The sequence below is a fragment of the Pan paniscus genome, chromosome 8, assembly GCF_029289425.2.
Source record: "Pan paniscus chromosome 8, NHGRI_mPanPan1-v2.0_pri, whole genome shotgun sequence".
Taxonomy (NCBI): domain Eukaryota; kingdom Metazoa; phylum Chordata; class Mammalia; order Primates; family Hominidae; genus Pan; species Pan paniscus.
The window spans coordinates 122764967-122788436 of NC_073257.2; the positions used below are offsets into that span (position 1 = coordinate 122764967).

Here is a 23470-nt window from a genome sequence, read left to right on the forward strand (position 1 = left end):
ATCCACCTCATCCTGCCCAGGATGTGAGCCATTCCGTTGTCCAGTGTGTATCCGCAATGTGTACACTACTCGTGCATTCGTCACATGGTAGCTGTCTAGGTTATCGGATTGAGAAAACAGTATTTATTGGGTTCGGTACTATCTGTGGTTTAAGGCATCCTCGGACGGGGCTTGGAACATACCCCTTGTAGATAAGGGGGCACTACATTTCAGAGCTTTTTTTGCATGGGGAGAGAGGAATGGTTTGATGATGGATGTTAATTTTCTTTTTGAAATTTCAATTGAACAGTGCTTTTTTCCTTAGAGATTTTTTTTCTGTCACTACAACATTGATCTTTGTGTTATACTTTTTATTATAATAATGCTAATCGTGAAGGCTTTGGTTCCTGCTTCATTTTTTTTTAAAGTGAAATTTTAATTAAAACACCATTTATGATAGGAAGCCATCATGAAACTTTTTGATTACTAAAAGATTGGTTTTGAGAGAGACATAAAAATTTTGAGAGAAAAAATTAACAGAAGACATGGGGGTTGGGAGCAAATTATGTATTTGCTGTGGTTAATGGTTCTAATCTATATATTGGCTTATTGTATTCTGATTTTGTAAAAGAGCAGTGACATATAAATTCTACTATTTTTATTATTATTTATTATTATTATTTTTTAGCTTTGTTGTCCAGACTGGAGTGCAGTGATGAATTATAGCTCACTGCAGCCTCGAACTCTTGGGCCTAAGAGATCCTTCTGCCTCAGCTTCCTGAGTAGCTAGGACTACAGGGGCAAGCTACCATGTCTGGCTAATTTTTAAAATTTTTTTGTAGAGACAGGGTCTTGCTATGTTTCCCAGGCTAGTATTGAACTCCAGGCCTCAAGTGAACCTCCCGCCTTTGCCTCCCAAAGTGTTGGGATTATAGGTATGAGTCTCCTTGCCTGGCCTAGATTCTGTTTTTATATGCGATCAATGTATGTAGCATGTCTTTGTCTTGTGCTAAGTGGGGATTATTAACCGCTTAGAATATAAAATTGTACAACAATTTCATTTGTTTATTTGCATTTTGTTTTTTATAACTCTTACTCCCTTTTCCCCTCAAAGGAGAACTGTGTTTATGAAACTGTAGTTTTGCCTTTGGATGAAAGGGCATTTGAGAAGACTTTAACACCAATCATACAGGAATATTTTGAGCATGGAGATACTAATGAAGTTGCGGTAGGTTTAAAGTTGCAAGTATAATTTATTTAATATAGGAGAGAAGACATCTTTTATAAGCAAAATACATCTAGAATGATCTTGGGTCACTGAATAAATTTAATCATTTTCTTTTGCATAAGTGAATTTCTAAGAAATGGAATAAAATCTCATTACATTAAAACAGTTACATATTTGGGATGTGATGAGAGCTGTGTGCCATTTTCTTCTCTGAAAAATTACACAATATTTTTATAATTTTTATAATTATAATTTGTAATGTATATGAATTTATAAAATCTGTTTTTATAATTTGTAAAATATAATTTTAGCAGTTTGAGGGCACTTATAGACGCCCCCCCGAAACCTCTGCAGGGATCTCAGTTAAGAATGCCTGACATAGTTTCATTTTTTTGACATTTATTTCAAGTATGTTCAGAAGTAGGATAAAATCTTTTTGTACTTTGTCCAAAAAAAACCCCACAAATAATAAAGATTTGAAAAGGAATATACAGAAGCCATGAGAATAATCATGATTTGTTCATAAAGTAAATCTAGGATAAAACTATTGGTCTAGTTAGGATTATCGAATTAAAGTAATACGATTGTAACTCTTTAGAAGACTTTGATCATTTAGATTCTTAAAATTTAGACTGGACTTTTATGATTTGTCTGATACCGTGAGGTTTGATAGCTTTGGATTTGTAGGATTTGAATATAAGACAAATATTTGTTCAGTGCATACCATCTGGAGGAATTTGTAATAGGTGATTCTTGCCCTTTTGAAACCCAGTCAAGTGAAAGAAATGATATGTAAACAGATTATGAAAATATGTGAAACATTCTGTTATAGAGGAAAAGTTTCCATGAGTCCTATGAGGGCAGGGACTGTTGAAATCTTGTTAATCTACCTAGCATAAGGTCAATTGTATACTATGTATCTGTTAACTGAGTAGTGTTTGGAAAGCATAAAATAGAGAGTAATAGTAGAGATGATTCTCTGCTGTCTGAAGGATGTTGAGGAGTTCGCCAGTTAAGATAGTTTTCCAAGAAAGAGGAGTATTGTGTTTGAGGGTAGTGGATTAGTTGTTAAAGTGCGGTCAAGGAAGATGAAATGCAGTCAGTGAGAAGAGATTACTAACAAGGACACCAGTTACATGGCTGTGAAAATAGTTTTGGCACTCTCTTAGTAGTATATCATGATTTAAAGATTCTAAGAAAACTTTCATTAAAGAGGAGGGCACTCTAACTGAATTAGAACTTAGCTTCTAGAGTCAGACTGCCTTTATTCCACTTTCAGTTTGGCTGCTCCAGCTGTGTGCCCTCTCTCCTTTGAGTATGATAGGTGTGATAATTTAATACTCAAAGGGCTATTTGAGTATTAAATAAGATAATATAACTAAAGAGGCTATTATAATGCCTGATACATTAGTCAATAAGTATTAGCTGCAGCTATTATATTTCTAAAAGGAAATTTTAAATTTACCCCAGAATCTTAAACCAATAATCCCATTTAAAAACAGCTGTTTAAGATCTCATTTTAAACTTGATACAAAAGTGTGAAGTGAATTTTTATTTCAAGAGAAGGCTTTGAAGAAAAGTAGAATATAAATAGCTTATGATAATCTAAAATGAATTTTTCCACAAATTCTCATAAAACAATATTTATAGTAATAATAGATTGTAAGGCAGGTTAGTTAACTCCTAATACCAATCTCAGCAATATTATGTAGTTTAATGAACTAGCCATGAGCTGCATAATGACGTTTCCATGACAGACTGCATATATACCTTTGGTCTCATATAATACTCTTTTTACTGTATCTTTTCTGTGTTTAGATAGGTAACCATTGTGTTAACAGTTGTCTACAGTATTCAGTATAGTAACATACTATACAGGTTTGTAGCCTGGGAGCAATAGGTTATACCATGTAGCCTACATGTAGGCTCTGCCATTTAGGTTTGTGTAAGTACACTCTATAATGATTGCACGCTGATGAAATCACCTAAATGGTGAATTTCTCAGAATGTATCTGTGTCGTGACCCATGACAGTATTTTAAAGGTATTTCACATTTTTGAATTTAGCGATGTTAAGGCAGTTAAAGCTTGACAAAGTGGATCAATGTCTGATTTATGCACAGGGAAAGGTGTGTTTATCCTATCTCCTAAAACATGACTGGGTCTTTTGATTATTTCCAAAGAGTGAGACGTAGAGATATATAGATAAAAGCTCAATTTTTCAAAAATAAAATTTTATTGAACTGTAGGTAGTGATACACTTTTAAAATGTTTTTAAATTATTTTTTTGAACAGGAAATGTTAAGAGATTTAAATCTTGGTGAAATGAAAAGTGGAGTACCAGTGTTGGCAGTATCCTTAGCATTGGAGGGGAAGGCTAGTCATAGAGAGATGACATCTAAGCTTCTTTCTGACCTTTGTGGGACAGTAATGAGCACAACTGATGTGGAAAAATCATTTGATAAATTGTTGAAAGATCTACCTGAATTAGCACTGGATACTCCTAGAGCACCACAGGTTTGTATGATTCTTCTTTTTGTTCATTCCCTCCCACTACTATATTCCTAATTGTGGAAATAATGTATACTCCTAGGAAATTTTAGTAGATGGAAGGGGATGGCCCACATTTCCTACCACACCGAAATATCCCGCTAGCATTTTGATGTATTTTTTCCTAGTTCTTTTGTTTTTTAAACATGGTCTTCATCATGCTATAAATTTAATGTTATCTCATACTTTTCCCCTATGATCTGCATAGTTTTTAGGTAATTTTTTTTTGCCATATATATAGTCTTTGTTATATGTAGTTGTTTTATTAGCTAAGATTTTTTAAAAATGTAGGTTATGATTGAATGCTTCACTAATGTTTATTATAAAAAGTCATAAATAAGACTCTTCCCTTTTGTAGCTTTGAAAATGTGAAATTGTTGCTATTGTCAAAAGTTTTTAATCAAGGTAAAATCACTTTACTTAAAACATTAATTTAGAAATAGAATATAGGCATGTCAGTTCCTAAATGCTGTTTCTGTTATACTTAATGACAGACAATACTCGGTATGAGATATTAAGTGGTGATTCTGATGCAGACATTTTTTCCTTTTATACCAATACACATACTTTAAGAAAATTATTATATAAGTTTATATTTATTGTAGAATTTTTGAAAAATAAAAGCCAGAAAGAAGAAAGGCCAGCAAAAACTGCTACTGGTGTTAAGTTTTCCATTCTCCTTTCTGTGGGTATATATCAATGTATGGCTTCTATAAATCCTTAATTTTTTAAAATTAAAAAAAATGGAATCATACCATTATGCTATTTTATAAACTTGATTTTTCTCATACCATAAAATATGGTAAATATCTTTCCCTGTGGCCACATAGTATACCATTTTACGTGTATACCATTTAACCATACCTTTATTTTTGGACACCAATTTCCAGTTTTTATAATAATTAATGCTGTGAACATACTTTCAACTATTTCTATACAACTTTTTTTCTCCACAAGATAAATTCCTTTGATTAGTTTTTGAGAGAACCTAGTCCTTTTTTTTTTGTTTTGTTTTAAGAAGAGAGGACGTCACTTGACCTTAAATCATTCGTTTAACCCCAGCACTTTGGGAGGCCGAGGCAGGTGGATCACGAGGTCAGGAGTTCGAGACCAGCCTGGCCAAGATGGTGACACCCCGTCTCTACTAGAAATACAAAAATTAGCCAGGTGTGCGCCTGTAGTCCCAGCCACTCGGGAGGCTGAGGGAGAAGAATCACTTGAACCTGGGATGTGGAGGTTGCAGTGAACTGAGATCGTGCCACTGCACTCCAGCCTGGGCGACAGAGCGAGACTCTGTCTCAAAAAAAAAAAAAAAAAAAAAAAAAATTGATCATATGCTATGTATTCAGGCAGTGCGCAAGGTGTTAGGGATTCATTAGTGAGCAAAACAGATGTGGCCCCCACTCTGGCACTTAACTTGAAGGTTAAGATGTGGGAGTGTATGCCAGGCATAACAGGTACTACATAGGTTTTTTTTAAAAAAAAAATTCCAGCATCTTTTAGGTACTGACTGTGTACTTCAGCTAATCTTCATCATTTATGTATTTAGAAATTGTGACCTATAAAAGTTATTTAACTTTTTTTATAGCTCTTTTTTTTTTTTTCCTTTTTACAGTTGGTGGGCCAGTTTATTGCTAGAGCTGTTGGAGATGGAATTTTATGTAATACCTATATTGATAGTTACAAAGGAACTGTAGATTGTGTGCAGGCTAGGTAAGTAAATCACTTTTCCTACTTAGAATTTCAAAATAGGGGAAAATTCTACAGGATCCTATTGAAATGACACTTGTGTTAATCAGACACTCTGTACATCTGTTTGTCACTTCTCTATATTCTCCACTGTTAAAATGGAGAGACTATTGGCATGATATACCAGGAAGAGGACAGTACTATAATGGCAAAGTTCTGGAGTTTAGCTAAATCATTAATTACCTTCATGTCAAGCCACTCTTCTTTGGGCCTCAGTTTCTTTATTTATGAAACAAAACCATTGGACAGATCTTTAAGTTCTGTTTTCAGGTTCTAGCATTGTGTAGTAGTTTAATATTCTAATAAGATGGATAACCTTAAGAAGAGAGGCCTCATTTATAGTTTTATTTTGTATTTATCTACTGTAGAAATCTTAGTCAGAAAATATCTTTTTCACTCTTGTGATTTAGTATAATTAATATGATATTTGGTATAACTAAATGTGATATTTGGGAGTTATGCTATTTGATTTTTCTTAACTTCTTGGAGACTTGGACTTAGCCATATCTTAGTTTTCCTCAGGTCTATATATTAAGTTAATTTTCTAGGGCTACTTCACATCATAGTGGAATGGTGTCCCTGGGTAGGAAGGCATGGATCTAGGTGAAAGTTAATTATATGTGAAGTGTTTCTTCTCAGTGTAGATCAGTTATTTTGTAATGTGTTTTGATTTTTCTTGAATGAGAAATGAAATAGAGCATGAGAATATTAACATGAGAATCAACTTCTTTTTGCTCCTTTTTGTTTTGAAAAAGTGTTTTGAATTTTATTTTGCTTTTATGTTATGTGAAAGATTTAGGGCATATAGGATTTTGTCAGCTTTATCCCTAATTTAGTAAACTTTAGGTATGTCCAGCTATCAAACTTAAATTTTTTTTCTTTCTCTGTAGAGCTGCTCTGGATAAGGCTACCGTGCTTCTGAGTATGTCTAAAGGTGGAAAGCGTAAAGATAGTGTGTGGGGCTCTGGAGGTGGGCAGCAATCTGTCAATCACCTTGTTAAAGAGGTAATGATTGGGTATTGTTTTTAACTTAATTTATATGTATTCCTCTGAGTGAAATAAATTGTGGCTACTAGCTGGTATTTTTATGGACAAAAATTAAGTTCGGTCTTACAGCTGCAATTGGAAAATGAAATAATTTTTTTTATATGTGGCTTTATAACCTTTTATTATAAATTATATGATTAAAAAATAAGTGTTAAAATGGCTTTCATGAATAATTATAAGCAAGCCATCTATGAACTTCAAAGGAATGCCTGAAATCTTTTTCTTATATTATTAATTTTCAAATGCTGTTGAAATGAGATTTTTCTGTGTTTTAGCTATTCAATAAATATGCTTTTATATGAGCAATTTAAAACTAGATAGTCTTAAATAATGAGTTATGAATTATGAGCACTAGAGCAGATCAGAGTGTTAGATTTTTGTGAGGAAATTCACTACCCATATGCATGTTTTAAAAGAAAATTGATTGTAATCCCAGCACTTTGAGAGGCTGAGGCGGGTGGATTGCTTGAGGCCAGGAGTTTGAGACCAGCCTGGTCAACATGGTGAAACCCCGTTTCTACTAAAAATACATAATAATTAGCCAGGCATGGTGGTGCGCACCTGTAATCCCAGCTACTCGGGAGGCTGAGGCACCAGTATTGCTTGAACCCAGGAGGAGGAGGTTGCAGTGAGCTGAGATCACACCACTGCACTCCAGCATGGGTGACAGAGCAAGACTCTGTCTCAAAAAAAAAAAAAAAAAAAAAAGCGATTTATTGCATTAAAATGCCAGATTTATTCCCTATGGATTTTTTTTTTTTCTGGCTGCATTGTGGTATTCTATAACAAGAAACCAAAAAACAGAAAAAACTCCTTATCTGCAGATCTCTTTAAGAAAAGGCATGCAACTAGAAGATTTGTAGTTCATGTGCTTCTGATTTTTGAGTATAATCTTTTCATGTAACTATAATTTTGATTTTTAGTAAGTCTTTTAATGAGGGGTGTGTGTGTGTGTGTTTGTGTATGTGTATCTAGCTTAAGTGTTAAGGAGTTCAAAATGTAGTTAGAGCCTTGACTGTTTTTGCTTTTATATATGTTAAAATAGATGAGTCAGTGTTTGTAATGTCGTGATTGCAGTATCTGTTTTTTAAAAATTAAACAATTATTAGAAAAATTGAGGTATAAAAATAGTCAAGATGCCAGGGCAATTAGGCAGGAAAGATAAAAGGCATCCAGATTGGAAAGAAGGAGATAAAACTAGTTGTATTCCCAGATAACATGATCTGTATACAGAAAATTTGAATGAATCCACAACATTTTTTAACTCCCCAAAACTGAAACCAAACTATTAACTAAAAAATGAGTTCAGAAAGGTTGCAAGATAAAAGATCAGTACACAAAATTCAATTCTCTATACAGTAGGAATGAATGATCTGAAATGCAATTATTGCATTTGTGATAGCATCAAAAATAAAATACTTAGGAATAAATTTAACAAGATAAATGCAAGTCTTGTACACTGAAAACTGCAAAACAGGTTGAAAGAAATTAAGGAAGACCTAAATAAATAGAATGATCTCCCATGGTTATGGATTAGGATACTTAATATTGTTAAGATGGTAATACTCTCCAAAATTAATATTTTTGGAAACTGGACAAGCTGTTTTATGGTGTGTGAATTCTCTCTCAATAAAGAAAATTGACAAGATAAAAATCGAAATAAAACTGCCAGTATATGAGTTTGAGGTTGACATTATTTGGATATTTGCTTACATGGAAGGGTTGGATCAAAGAAGACTTTTAGAAATGTATAAATGTATTTGTAATTTATCATTCTCAGAAGTGCATGGAATTTGATGGGGGATATTTTTAATACTTCTAAAGTTATGTAACAAATGTTAAAAGTAAGTAATATAATTTGAATAACAAGTACAGTCATGTGCCACATAATGATGTTTTGGTCAGTGACGGACTGTGTGGGATGGTGGTGGTCCCATAAGGTTATAACGGAGCTGAAAAATTCCTATCGTTGAGTGATATGGAGGCAGTTGTAATGTTGTAGCACAGTTACTTTATTTTTTCATAAATTTAATGTAGCCTAAGTATACAGTGTTTATAAAGTGCATAGCCAGTGTATGGGTAATGTCTTAGGCCTTTACATTCACTAACCACTCACTCATTGAATCACCCAGAGTAACTTCCATCCTGAAAGCTCTATTCATATTGAGTGCTCTATACAGGTGTATCATTTTAAAAATCATTTACACTGTTTTTTACTGTACCTTTTCTATGTTTAGATACACAAATACCATTGTGTTCCAATTGCCTATATTATTCAATATAGTGACCTGCTGTACAGATTTGTAGCCTAGGAGCAATACGCTATACCATATAGCACTGGTGTGTAGTAGGCTATACCATCTAGGTTTTTGTGAGTATACTCTATGATGTTTGCACCATGACAGAGTCATCTAACACACTTTTCAGAATGTATCCCTGTTAAACGATGCATGACTATGCATTAGTTTGTAATTGTAAAAATACTCAAATGCTATGCTTTAAATATTTACTTACATGTAAATATTACAATACATATTTACTTACATGTAAATATTACATCCTAAAGCATGACAGCAATTAAATTTTACTTTACCTTTTATGAAAATATCTTATAGAAGTTGGAAGGATACTTAAATATGATTTTTTTAATTCAGTCAGCCAACATTCAACATTCAGACAACTAGATATGTGCCCACCAAATACAAAGGGGATTTTAACAAATAACATATAGGGAAAAATATTCCTAGTTGAAACTCTTGTGCTGAAAAAGTTCTCCCACTTTTTTGAGATGTTCAAGTTGGAGCAGGAAAATCAAGACTTGTCTCTTTAGCTACAGCTGGAAACTGAATTATTGAACATTTTAGATAATGAGTTTAAAATTCTCAGTTGTAGAGAAAAGAGAAACTATGTGGAAATCTTTGCCCTCTCTAGTAATGCCCCATTATCATCTCTCATTTTTTGGCTCTCAGTGCACTAGTAAGAGCATCTTGATAGAAGTGAAATATTTTATGCCACTTTATGTTGAAACTTTGTTAGTGCCCTCTAGTGGTGTTTAAAATCCCTTATTTTTAGTGGCACACTAGAGCATTATGGTCACAACCCAGGACGCATGCATTATAAACCTATTCGTAGATCTCAGTGATTCAGACACACTGAAGCATTGCATTTGAATCATAATTATGAACCATTTAAAAATTGGGGATTTATTTTTTAATTATGAAAAATTCTGTTATAATAGTACCACATCCAATGTATATGTTATTAGCTGTTTGTTACCCACTATTTCATTATATTAGAATGAGGGCAAATAATCCTGTAGGCAAGCACGATATTTTAAAAGTTAGGAATTCTAACACATCTCAACTTTTAAATCTAACAGATTGATATGCTGCTGAAAGAATATTTACTCTCTGGAGACATATCTGAAGCTGAACATTGCCTTAAGGAGCTGGAAGTACCTCATTTTCACCATGAGCTTGTATATGAAGTAAGATTACCTTGCCATGTCAAAGATAATTATTAAGTGTTCCTTTTTGTACTGTAGCGACTTATGCTTTTTAAATAATGTACATCCTTTTTTTAATATCAAAGGAGGAAGTGGTTATTAAATTTCTACGATTACAAAAGGCATCTAGGTGCATTTTAGGAGCAGTTTCATATATGAATTAACCAAAAATTCACTCATTGATTCAATTTTTAGGCTATTATAATGGTTTTAGAGTCAACTGGAGAAAGTACATTTAAGATGATTTTGGATTTATTAAAGTCCCTTTGGAAGTCTTCTACCATTACTGTAGACCAAATGAAAAGAGTAAGTATAACATTGTTTTTGAACAACTTTTAGGATTATGTCTTAAATATATGATTGAATACAGATTATGAATTGTCAGTGAAATTTTCTTTAGGTATGTTTAGTGTTAATATGCCTATATGTTTTGTTTTTTCTTAATGGTAATGTTTGAGGTTTGAACCTTTTGCAACCATTTCTTGGAAAGTAACACTGCAGTGTTTTTTTTTTTTTTTTTTTTTAACCTACTTTAACAAATGTAATTATGTATTCTACCTCAAGGGTTCGGTTTCTAAGATGTGACAATTTCTATTTTATATCTAGAGAGAAACAGGAACCTTTAACTTTTAACAAATTATAAAGTACTTTTTTACTATTAAAAATTTTATGATTATTGTTTTAAATGTTTGTGAGGTTTTTGTTTGCCTTGTATTTTTTTAAAAAGGTAGTAAGTGTAAATAGAGAAGTAGATGGGAAAGGAGTTTGCCCAATGTCTGATGTCTGCTTACAGCTCTTTTAAGAGAACAGTATTTAAAAAAAAAAATTTTAGCTATGTAACTAGTTTTACTTATTTTTTTATTTATATTTTTAATTTTAGATATCAGAGGGGTACATGTACAGGTTTGTTAGATGGGTGTATTGTGTGATGCTGAGGTTTGGGCTTCTAATTAATGATCCTGTCCCTCAGGTAGTAAATATAGTACCTGATAGGTAATTTTTCAACTCTTGTCCTCTTTCCTACCTCCCCACTTTTGAAATTCCCAATGTTTATTGTTCCCATCTTCATGTGTGTGTGTACCCAATGTTTAGCTCTCACAAGTGAGAACATGCATTATTTGGTTTTATGTTTGTGATAATTTTCTTAGGATAATGGCCTCCAGCTGCATCCACGTTGCTGCAAAGGACATGATTTTGTTCTTTTTTATGGCTGTGTAGCATTCCATGGGCATATATGTACCACATTTTCTTTGTCTAATCCACCATTGATGGGCACTTGGATTGATGCCATGTCTTTGCTGTTGTGAATAGTACCCGATAAATATACAAATGCAGGTGTCATTTTGGTAGAATGATTTATTTTCCTTTGGGTATACACCCAGTAATGGGATTGTTGGGTTGAACGGTAATTCTATGTTGAGTTCTTTGAGAAATCTCCGAACCACTTTCTACGGTGGCTGAACTAATTTGCATTCCCACCAACAGCGTATAAACCTTCCCTTTTCTCCTCAACCTTGCCAATGTCTGTTATTTCCTGACTCTAATAAAAGAGAACAGTTGTAAAACACTGTAACAAATCTACTTTCTGTGCTTCTCACGATTCAAATCTGACTTCAGTTTAACCATTTGAATATTTGGCCTTAAATACAGATTGATGACATAGTGATGGATTGTGTTTTATGACATTTATTTTATATGGGCTAACAATTCTGCATGTAATTTCATTGTTGTAGGGTTATGAGAGAATTTACAATGAAATTCCGGACATTAATCTGGATGTCCCACATTCATACTCTGTGCTGGAGCGGTTTGTAGAAGAATGTTTTCAGGCTGGAATAATTTCCAAACAACTCAGAGATCTTTGTCCTTCAAGGTACTTTATTTAAATACTACTTTCTCAACGTAAAATAGTGGATGAGGTCTTTGGGAAGGTTAACTGCTAAGTTAATTTATCGTTCCCTGAAGTCACTGAAGAACGTGACTCTTGTGAGTTCATGGAGAAAGAATGGCGAAGCTTGTTTTAGCCCCCTTGTAAATCTGTACAGGACTGCCTCATGAAGTCCTAGTTTATGTGAAAGAAACTAATCTTGTGGAGCAGGTCCTTTGTTGTAAGTAGTTTCAGTGTTATTTTAGAGTAGGTATTATCAGTGATAAGATGAGAAAATTGAGGCTTAGGGAGGTATAATGTACTTTTTCTAAGGTCACATGGCTAGTACATGGTAGAAGCCAAGTATGAATTCAGGACTTTTCTGGCTTCAAAGATCTGGGCTCTTACCTGTACTGGATGTGGCTTCCTTGACTTCTTTACAGGTTGGAGAATTAGGGCTAATTGGATGTTCTCACTAGAAAGTGTGTGTGTTGGGGGGTGTGTGGAGGATGTTCTCACTGGAAAGTGTATGTGTGTGGGTGATTTTCCTTGGAGCTATTAATATTTTTGCTACTAGTTGGTAAGTTTTTTTGTTGTTGTTAAAGCTAATAATGAAGCTTATAATGTAATAATATAAATGTTTAGTAATAGCTAAACTTTTTGCTTGTGTGGGTCAGTTTTATATAATCTTAAGTTCTTATAATTTTTTATCTGGAAAATTTCTTAAGCTTTGATATTTTTAAGTGCATTGTAAGAATTAAAAGTCAGAAAAATATTTCCTGGTAGGGGCCTTTGCTTTAGAATTTTAGAAGCCATTAAAAGAGAGGGAAAAGAAAGTGATGAAAGATAGTTTAATAGCTTTACTAGAAATGTTTGGAAATACAGGCGTTAGCTTGGTGATGGCAGGATTTATGAATGGATGTGCCAAGTGATATACATCAGTAAAAACTCTGAACTTTGGCCTTCTTATTATTGACTGCTTTTTCATTCCCTACCTTGGTCTCATAATATACAGTCTGAAGCCTTTATGTTCAAGATGATGTAGCTGTTTTCCACTTAGACTTAATATGAAAAGGGGCCAGTACCCTGGCACTGGCTTTTTGAAAGTTTTTCAGCCTCTGTTTGAAAGTCTGATTGTTTCTGTGTGGCTTTATTCTCAAGGGTCACATGAGGCCATAAACTTTCTGTGTATACATACCATACAGCTTTGACTTGGGTCCTTCATCTTTTAGCCTATTTGGGTGAGGTGCACATTTGTATGTGGTTTTGCATGCTTGTGCCTATTGGCCTGGGGTCAGAGAGTAAGGGCTAATGTTGCCTAAGTTCTATTTCCCACTTACTGCTTTAGGCCACTGGCCAGCTGTTCCTTCTGGGCTATTGCCACTACATGTAGCTAAGAGTGTGGTTACATTATAGAGCAGGGCTTCTTGAGTTTGACAAAGCACGAATCCCAAAATGGGGCATAGGCTGTAATTCTGATTTTTTTCCACATTCAAGTTATGGCTTTTCTACAGTTGATAAAACATTTTTTTTAAATTGCCAAACATGGATATTTTGATAGGTTCCACAGCTCCAGTTTGCATAATTCTGAATTATGTTAGTGTTTCCTATTTGGCTTACTGTTAAGCTTACAAATAATAATTAGAAATTAATTAGAAATAATTTTAAATTTCTAAATAACATGTTTTAGTTTGAGTCAAATTTTTTTAACGTGACTCTGTTTGGATAGTGAACTTACTAAAACAAAAACTCAGATTTGATATTGATGTTTTATGCTAAGATATATAGTAGGGAGTCTTTTCCAAAGGAATTAGAGGCATGCTTTTTTTTTTTTTTTTAATGGAAAACCCTTTAAAAGCTAACACGTAACGAAAAAATACCAAGTTTTTAATTTTTTTATATATTGACTATAGTCAGAATTTGTATCTGTTTTCATGTCTTTTTTTTCTTCATTACAGGGGCAGAAAGCGTTTTGTAAGTGAAGGAGATGGAGGTCGTCTTAAACCAGAGAGCTACTGAATATAAGAACTCTTGCAGTCTTAGATGTTATAAAAATATATATCTGAATTGTAAGAGTTGTTAGCACAAGTTTTTTTTTTTTTTTTTTTAAGCACTTGTTTTGGGTACAAGGCATTTCTGACATTTTATAAACCTACATTTAAGGGGAATTTTTAAAGGAAATGTTTTTTCTTTTTTTTTTTTTTTTTCGAGGGGGCAAGGAGGGACAGAAAAGTAACCTCTTCTTAAGTGGAATATTCTAATAAGCTACCTTTTGTAAGTGCCATGTTTATTATCTAATCATTCCAAGTTTTGCATTGATGTCTGACTGCCACTCCTTTCTTTTAAGGACAGTGTTTTTTGTAGTAAAATCACTGGTTTATACAAAGCTTTATTTAGGGGGTAAAGTTAAGCTGCTAAAACCCCATGTTGGCTGCTGCTGTTGAGATACTGTGCTTTGGGAGTAAAAAAAGAAAGTTATTTCTTTGTCTTAAAGAATTTTTTAAAAATTAGTCATGAGACTTATTCATCTTTCCAGGGAACATACTGATTGGTCTTAAAAGACTAGACAGTTAAGTAAAAGGTGGCTGGAACATCTATTTTTCTACAAAACTGGAAAAATGAACCTGGTTCTAGAAGAATGTACACCAAAATAAAACATGTGAAGCAGTGTTGATTCTTTATTGGGAGTACATTTTTTTAGGTCTCTTAAACTTTAATTTCACACAGTAAATTTTGAATCTCATAAGGAAGCATATTTGAACCTAGTCAATTTAATCTTAGTGTTCCCTTGAAAACTTTTTTTCCCTACAAAATTTTAAGTGAAAAATACAATAGTAAATTAAGATTACACTGGGGGAAAAAATGCAGGTATCACTTTACTCCATTGTTATCTGACCTAGAGCTTAATTAAGTTTTAGAAATATGTAATACCTTCCATCATTCCATCATCCTTAAATTCTGTTACCAAATAATGGCTAATGTTACAAAAAGTTATACTCCAGAGACCCAAAGCTTGACATTTACCTAATGTATGAGAAAATATTACCAATTAACAATAAAGAATGATCATATTTTTAACCTCTTTTACATAGCCTAATAACTCAGCAAGGCCTCAATGTCTGTGCTAATTTAAACTGCCAAATATTGACTGCAGCAAACAAGAATTATATTCAGAATTTATGAGGGTACTGTTAGGAGTATACTGCTTACAGGTTTAGATATAGTCTGTTAGAATTAAAACCAAGTTTAATGTTCATATTTACCTCATGGGCTTTATCAAGCCCATATTACCTCGGCTTATATAGTTACCATTTTTAGGTTTTTAATTGTTTGACACTTGGATGATAAATGCAGTCATTTTATTCTCAAGTGCTTAAAATTAATGTAATTAAAAGCTTAGCTGACTACAGAATAGGTGAGGGTTTCTTAAAAATGAGATTTAAGGGCTAGGCATGGTGGCTCATGCCTGTAATCCCAGCACTTTGGGAGGCCGAGGTGGGCGGATCACTTGAGGTTGGGAGTTCATGACCAGCTTGACCAACATGAAGAAACCCTGTCTCTACTAAAAATACAAAAGTAGCCAGGCATGGTGGCGCATGTGTGTAATCCCAGCTACTTGGGAGGCTGAGGCAGGAGAATTGCTTGAACCTGGGAGGCAGAGGTTGCAGTGAGTCGAGATGGTGCCATTGCTCTCGTTTGGGCAACAAGAGTGAAACTCTTGTCTCAAAAAAAAAAAAAAAATGAGGTTTAAGACAGTTTTGTCATTACTGGTGGGATCTGGTCACACAAGATCGCATTAAACGTGACATGGCACATAAAATTGGTTTAAAAATTTTGTTTTTTAATTACGTAATGTAAAAGCCCAACACACACTTTATGCAAGATTGGAATGTATCTTCAAATTCAGATTTAATAAACATGTAAAGATCCTCTGTATATAAAAGTGGTATTTAATCCCTTGTGCCCAAGAATGCTATAAAAGATCCCAAGAATGTTATCTATAAAAGATAGCAATAGGAATGGTGAACAAATAATCTGCAATTCTAAAAACATGACTTAAACCCCATAAAACTTGGTTCACAGTTTAACTGTTTATGTTCAATACAAACCAGAGTGTTTACATTCACAATACAAATTTCATCAATCTTGGATATTTCTGTATTTCTATGAATACTATCAATTTTATTGATAACACATACTTTCAGCACACAGAAGCATATTTTCTAGTTATTGTTAAATAGTAGATAAGGCAGGTTGTTCCCTAAAGTGCTCAGTTATCATTCAGTGGGTTATTTGCCGTTGATCCTTTTCTGCCATTTCTTGTTGGCGAATTGTATTCTGTGCTGCTTGATGCATTTTCTCTAGTTTTTCCAGAGTCAGAGATTTTAAGGGTAAAAGTTTGGGTTTACACAGCACCATTGTCGTTATATCTTCCACAAACAATGGCCCTAAGTTTAACAGAAATAAGAATTAATTCAAGAAAGATAACCCAGTTGTTTGGTAGTTGGATTTGCAGCTAGAATGAAGGTCTAAAAAATTAATCTCTTGTCACTGAAAAACTCTTGGACCTAAATTGAGTTTTGCTGTGGAACCAGAAAGATCATTGTCACTCTATAAGCACATTTCTTACTAGTAGGGTGCTTCTGAGGAAGACAAGTTTTGAGCGTTCTACCCAAGAATCTATGCTACCATAAGACACAACTTTTTGTGCCAGAAGTTTAATTTTAAAATAAGATTTGGCAGAATATATATATATATACATAGTGCAAAAAAATATAGCAAAGTATGATATTTAACGTAAATATTCAAATGACTGAAGGTTTAAACCTTCGGCTTTTCTTACTGTTGCTTCAGGTTTCTCTTTCTCCACTTTCAGACCTTATTTAACATAGTAAATTCCATTATTTCTTTCATTGAAGTTTCATATTGAGTCGGGCATGGTAGCTCTTACCTGTTATCCCAGCACTTTGGGATGCCAAAGGGGTTGGATTGTTTGAGCCCAGGGGTTTGAGACCAGCCTAGGCAACACATTGAGATCCCTTCTCTACAAAAATAAAAGCAAATTAGCCAGGCATGGTAGCACATGCCTGTAGTACTAGCAAATCAGTAGGCTAGGGCAGGAGCCCAGTTGTTCAAGGCTGCGGTGAGCTACGATTGTGCCAACTGTACCCAAGCCTGGGTGGCAGAGTGACAACCTGTCTCTTAAAAAAATTCATAATGTAATTAGCAATTTTAGGAATTAGCTAATTAATAGGCAATTTTAGGTATAAGAAACAATGTTTCATTTGTTATCCTTTTACTGGATGTCATGAAAAAGCATATAGTAAAAGACAGTAAATGAGATAATACGGAACACAATAGCTGCAGATGTTTAGCTATTAAGCCTGCTATGTGACACTGCCTATCACTTCTTTAATCAATGACCTCAATATTTGTGATGTACATACCTTGCTTTGGAAGAACTTCCCGGAACATTGACTTCACTTCCGCCATATCTGAGTTGTTGGATATAGTGTTTTTTCCTTCAATGAGAAATCAGTATTATTCAAGAATAAATTCCCAAAGCAGACTGCCTGAGACATTTCCATTGTAGTTTAAGAAGTAAAATCCAAATTCCTATAGAAAGTGAACTACCCTAACCTTGTATAATATTGCCATTAATTTCCTGTGACCTTGGGATAGTTTGTATAAGCATTTAGATCTTGTCAGCTTCCATTAGTCAGTTGTGGTGTTAACTACAAGGCTAGGTGTTGTAATTTTTTTTCTCTCATAGTGAAAACTTGGTAGAGCTTCAGTTTTTAAGGCAAAGATGATTAATATCATCTGAGGAAAAGGTATTTGTGTGTAGCCAGCGTGGTTCGTTGATAGCATCTCCCCTGAATGGTAGGTGACAAAAAACATGACCACCATTTGATGGGGGTGGTGAGGCAGGTAGTTAGGAAAAGTAGGAACTGGCAGGCTAACATTTCCTAAGATTCCTACTTGTCTCAACGGCCAACAGCTGGTTTCTACTTTGTGTCTAACAAAAAGAATCCTATGGATCACTGACTACACAGCTGCAATTGGTAACGAAGTAATACAATAGGTGAAATTGGCTCTTGCAGAACAGAAATAGAGTTTCAGTTTACTATTTTCCTCTCATACCGAGATTCTATATGTGAAAGGACCAACAATATTTAACTATGAGTATTTGTTATGAACATCCCAGCATATATGCCATTTTTGCCAGTGACATTTGCTCCAAGTATTACAGCCAAGATTCTGCTATGCTGTGTGTTCAAGGTGTTCTGGACTAAGCTGTAGAATGATCCCTTTCCAAACACAGATGCTTTTCTAGACGGTCCCACCCACTCAGTGATTCACCTTGCTGATGCAACCTTACCATGCATCTTTCACAACATCACCCCCACAGATTTATTATTTACAAAGTGGTGAATCTGGCTTGGTGCCTGCCTTTACCAACCGCTGCAAATTAATTATAATCAAGTGAAGCTTCTTCTGGTCTTTGTTATTCCCGCTCCACTACTTTGACATTCCTAATAAAAGCTTCCTACTCTGTATTCAAGTCTCTTCCTCTCTCTTGCTCAGATTCTTATTCTGGAACGTCTAAGTTCCTGAAAACCTCTATCTGCTTTCCAGAACTTTGTCATCAAACTTCACCCCTATACTGCTCTAACAGGGAGAGATGATGAAATAAGTAATGGACCAGGAATAAAGCAACTCATCACTAAATGGAATGTGAAATAAATACAATACACAATTTCCTTAGACTGCACAGCTTCTCCTACCATATTCTTTTCTTTTTAGGCCTGCCAGTGGTACCTAGTGATCACTGCCTTTTTTTTTTTTTCCAGGTTAGGATGAAGGTTACTAGCATTGCAGACCCCCTGATTAGCCTTGAATTGAACTATCAAAACCACCACCTAGCCTCTCCATTAAATACATCACAGTGAAAATATTCATTATGATCACATTTCTTTATTTGAAGCAAACCTGACATGATATGCCAGTGAAAGGGAGGACATTATAGATGTTGATAAATGTGAAGGAAATACACAGGAGCTAAGGATTTTTATATGTATCACCAAAATGCTAAAGTGGTAGATAAACAACTCTTAGCTGTTATATAGTGTAAGCAACTCCAGCTACTCTGAATTGTCGCTATCCTTTGTTTTCTCTTAGTCTGATACCTCTTTCACATCCAAAATCTGGCCTGACAAAAACAATGAAACTTGGTGCACTACCAAACCTCAGTTCTCTGTTTGACTAAGCTGCCATTGTTACTGTAAAGGGTGTGGAGCCAAAGGGATGGTAGGGAGTGGGCTGCGCCTAGTGTGGGGGAGATCAGTGCCAGTCACTTGCCTGGATAGAATGTCTGTTTTAATAGGGTTGGTTCTTGTTTCTAGGCCCCCTTAGGCATTGGCAAGAAAGAAACAGGAAGGGAAGGGCTAAAATAAGCAAGGTGGTGGTTGGATGGCCAGCACTGGCTGGGCTACACTTTCTTGATAATCAGCTGCCCTGGGAGTCCAGAGTAGGAAGGAGTACAGTCATGTGTTTCTTAATGATGGGATATGTTCTGAGAAATGCATCATTAGGTGGTTCTGTCATGGTGCAAACATCCTAAGAGTGTACTAACACAAACCTAGATGGTATAGCCTCTTACACAAACCTAGATGGTATAGCCTAATATAAACCTAGGCTATATGGTAGAGTGTACTGGGCCTAGGCTATAAACTTGTACATGTTACTGTACTGAATACAGTAGACAACTGTAACACAATGGTATTTGTGTATCTTAACATAGACAAAGTAAAATGTTCTGCCACAATATCATGAGCATTACAACGGGGTATGACATCATTAGGCAATAGGAATTTTTCAGCTTCATTATAATCTTATAGAACCACTGTTGTATATGCAGCCTACTGCTGATCACATGTTGGTATACAGACAGTATTTCCTTCTCCCACACGGCCTGCTAATAGCCAGACATGGGTGATTTGCTTAGAGTAATGTACTGTAAGCAGTTGTGGCTACTTTTAAGAGAACTTTCTTGTCAGGTGAGATGTATTTAAACCAGGGACAGATGGGCCAAGGGAGAAACATAACAGCTATGGCTGAAATTCATGTGTATTCTACAACTGCCATGGCCATTTAATTCAATAAATATGTGAGTTTTTTTTTTATCATATGCCAAGCATTGTTCATAATTAACAGGACAAAAACCCAAACTTTTGCCTTTTTGGAGCCTACAGTCTAGAATAAGGAGAGAAACAACAGCATGCCAGAAGGTGGTAAGAACTATAGAAAATAACGTAAAGGGGATTAAGGAATGCTGAGGGGGGTGGTATTTCAGTTTTAAGAAGAAAATCATGATGACCTCATTAAGAAGGTGACATTTAAGCAAAGACTGCTTTTGTGTGTATGAGTGCATGTGTAATGTCTTTTTAAACTGCAAAAAAGTTAAAAGTCTGATAGTATCCACAGGTAGGGACGGTATAGGGAAATTAGCACTGTTGTTAAGCTTTTTTAGAGGGATATTTTGCAGTACTGTATCTACTAAAACTAAATATGCACAATTTTGACTCATAGTAATTGGTTCTAAAGAACACAAATGTGTAAAAATAAAAGCGTGTTCATTAAAGCATTGTGTTGAATAGCAAAATGTTCAGCAATAGATGAAGCTAACTAAATGTTCACCAGCAGATCGAAGGTTAAATAAATCATGGAACATCCATAGAACGGAATACTATGCCAAATTAAAAAGTGATGCAGATTGTCAAGGCATACCTTAAGAGAAAACATTAAATTACAGAAAATGAAATTATTCTTACATTAATAGAACCAAACTTATAATGCTCACAGAATACAGTGTCCATCATTTTTTGAAGGCCTTGGTTTAGGTAAATGGAAAATAATCTGCTGTTTCCTTTTCTTACACAGATTCTAAAGTTTGTAATTTCTCCCAGAGATAATAGTTTTGATGAACAGTGCATTCCAAAATCATGACAAGGTACGCAAACCTGTTGTAGCTATTTGAGCTGGATGTCTAAAATTAATGCTGAAAAACTTGAAGGAAAACCAAATCTTTGTCATGAAATATTTTACTCTGTTTTAGGAGTGAGAGTTAAAACGCAGGTCTAGGATGGATTATTGCCTTCAAATCAATCACATACATTTGGCAAGTTAAAAATCCCTGGTGTGGGGGCTGGGCGCGGTGGCTCACACCTGTAATCCCAGCACTTTGGGAGGCCAGGCGGATGGATCACAAGGTCAGGAGATCGAGATCATCTTCATGGTGAAACCCCGTCTGTATTAAAAATACAAAAAATTAGCCGGGCGTAGTGGTGGGCGCCTGTAGTCCCAGCTACTCCGGAGGCTGAGGCAGGAGAATGGCGTGAACCTGGGAGGCGGAGCTTGCAGTGAGCCGAGATCGTGCCACTGCACTCCAGCCTGGGCGACAGAGCGAGACTCCGTCCTCCCCCCACCCTCCCCCCCAAAAAAAATCCCTGGTGCGATTTAGTTGGATAACCAAACTAAATAATGGGTGTGAGACCAGACTAGATCACTGAAGTGTCCTTCTGAACTTGGAGAATGTATTATTAGTGGTCCTCAAATTTTCTACTTGCATACTCCCAAAGAGATTTTGGAAAACTAGGTATCACTTCATACATTGATGTTTAACTTTCTTATCATAAATTTAAATTATAAAGGATATAATTTCCAGCATATTTAAAAATAACTGTTACCTCAGTCTTTTAAAAACATATCCAATATAATCTAAATATAACAGCAATTTGATAGCTACCATCATCCATTAATAAAAAGAAGATCATTTTTAAGTTAGAAGTTTTATATCATCTTTTTTTCTTCCTGGACCTCTATTTCCAACCCACTTTATTCTAGTGTAACGTATTTTCATGCCTTTTTTTTTTTGAGACGGAGTCTTGCTCTGTCGCCCAGGCTGGAGAGCAGTGGCGCGATCTCGGCTCACTGCAAGCTCCGCCTCCCGGGTTCATGCCATTCTCCTGCCTCAGCCTCCCGAGTAGCTGGGACTACAGGCGCCCGCCACCAAGCCCGGCTAATTTGTTTTGTGTATTTCTAGTAGAGATGGGGTTTCACCGTGTTAGCCAGGATGGTCTTGATCTCCTGACCTCGTGATCCGCCCACCTCGGCCTCCCAAAGTGCTGGGATTACAGAGGTGAACCACCGTGCCTGGCCTCATGCCTGGTATTTTAATGATCATCCTATCATACTTCTTTGCTACAAAAATGTTTATAAATTTAAACTTTAAAATATTTTGGATTCAGTTATTACAACTGGCACAAAATTGGTCAAAATGAATTACACATTGATAAAGCAATTGTTGAACATAAAAGTTATTGGCCATATATCTGTTAATAAGAAGACAGCTTTATTTTCTCAATTAGTTCACGTATATACATGGCTGAAATTTACTTATTGCTACAATTCTATTCTTCTTCCTTTTTTTTGAGATGGAGTCTTGCTCTGTTGCCCAGGCTGGGGTGCAGTGGCACGATCTCGGCTCACTGCAACCTCCGCCACCTGGATTCAAGCAATTCTCCTGCCTCAGACTCTCGAGTAGCTGGGGATTACAGGCGCATGCCACCATGCCCGGCTAATTTTTGTATTTTCAGTAGAGACGGGGTTTCACCATGTTGGCCAGGCTGGTCTCGAACTTCTGACCTCAAGTGATCCACCCCCGTTGGCCTCCCAAAGTGCTGGGATTACAGGCGTGAGCCACTGTGCCCAGCCCTATTCTTCATTTTTGTAGATGTAAACACTGAGATGAAAATGGGAAAATTTTTTTCAATCTTTGAACTTACGTTATATGCTAACAATCACGTAGTGACCTATCATCAAGAAATAATTTTAAATGACCAGCAGACTACTCAATTAGGTATTCCTTCAGTATTGTTGAAAGCTGAGAACAGTCTCTTGACTTGCAAAAGCACTACTTAATAATTAGCGAAGCCCTTAGTCTTTCTTACTTGAGTTACCAGTGTTTCCTTGTCTCTGTGTGTAGCTCCTAAGAGATGTTTATTTCCTGGAGCATTTTTGTCATAGTAAGATTCTACCAGGCTAGAGAGATGCCTTTCCTTCATATATCCTTAGAAAAATAATTGTGGGACTGGTGCGGTGGCTCGCATCTGGAATCCCAGCACTTTGGAAGGCCAAAGTGGGAGGATCGCTTGAGCCCCGTTCAAGACCAGCCTAGACAACAAAGCAAGACCTCATCTCTACAAAAAATTAACAAAAATTATTCGGGCATGATGGAGTGTGCCTGTTAGTCTCAGCTACTCGGGAGGCTGAGGTGAGGGTACTGCTTGAGCCTGAGTTTTAGGTTGCAGTGAGATATGATCACGCCACTGCATTCTAGCTTAGGTGACAGAGTAAGAGCTTGTCTCAAGAAAAAAAAAAAAAGAAAGAAAAGAAAGAAAAATGGTGAAAGAGGAGATAGGAAATGAGATGAAGCATGATGGTTTATCCACAGGTCCATTTTCTCAGGGAATGCATTATCAGCA

The 23470-nt window shown here is 35.4% G+C and overlaps 2 protein-coding genes across 9 annotated transcripts in view; one reads left to right on the forward strand and one right to left on the reverse strand.

Moving 5' to 3' along the window:
• Positions 1-14605, forward strand: part of PDCD4 (programmed cell death 4) — a 26923-nt gene extending 12318 nt beyond the window's left edge. For all 3 annotated transcript variants that reach the window (XM_003825579.6, XM_003825580.7, XM_063607885.1), the window contains exons 5-12: positions 1094-1207; positions 3502-3723; positions 5372-5469; positions 6396-6510; positions 9932-10039; positions 10253-10363; positions 11791-11930; positions 13883-14605. In XM_003825579.6, the coding sequence (XP_003825627.1) occupies positions 1094-1207; positions 3502-3723; positions 5372-5469; positions 6396-6510; positions 9932-10039; positions 10253-10363; positions 11791-11930; positions 13883-13943 (969 nt within the window). In that variant the 3' untranslated portion in view covers positions 13944-14605. The remainder of the gene's footprint in view (positions 1-1093; positions 1208-3501; positions 3724-5371; positions 5470-6395; positions 6511-9931; positions 10040-10252; positions 10364-11790; positions 11931-13882) is intronic.
• The window catches only part of BBIP1 (BBSome interacting protein 1), a 21404-nt gene continuing 12518 nt past the window's right edge, over positions 14585-23470 (reverse strand). For 3 of the 6 annotated variants that reach the window (XM_008950904.4, XM_003825586.7, XM_063607889.1), the window contains 2 exons: positions 17372-17446; positions 14585-16372 (listed from right to left, as the gene is read on the reverse strand). In XM_008950904.4, coding sequence (XP_008949152.1) covers positions 16206-16372; positions 17372-17446 — 242 coding nt within the window. In that variant the 3' untranslated portion in view covers positions 14585-16205. Of the gene's footprint in view, positions 16373-17371; positions 17447-21151; positions 21235-23470 lie in introns of those variants that run through there. The other 3 variants (XM_055093376.2, XM_055093377.2, XM_063607887.1) reach the window with 2 other exon arrangements.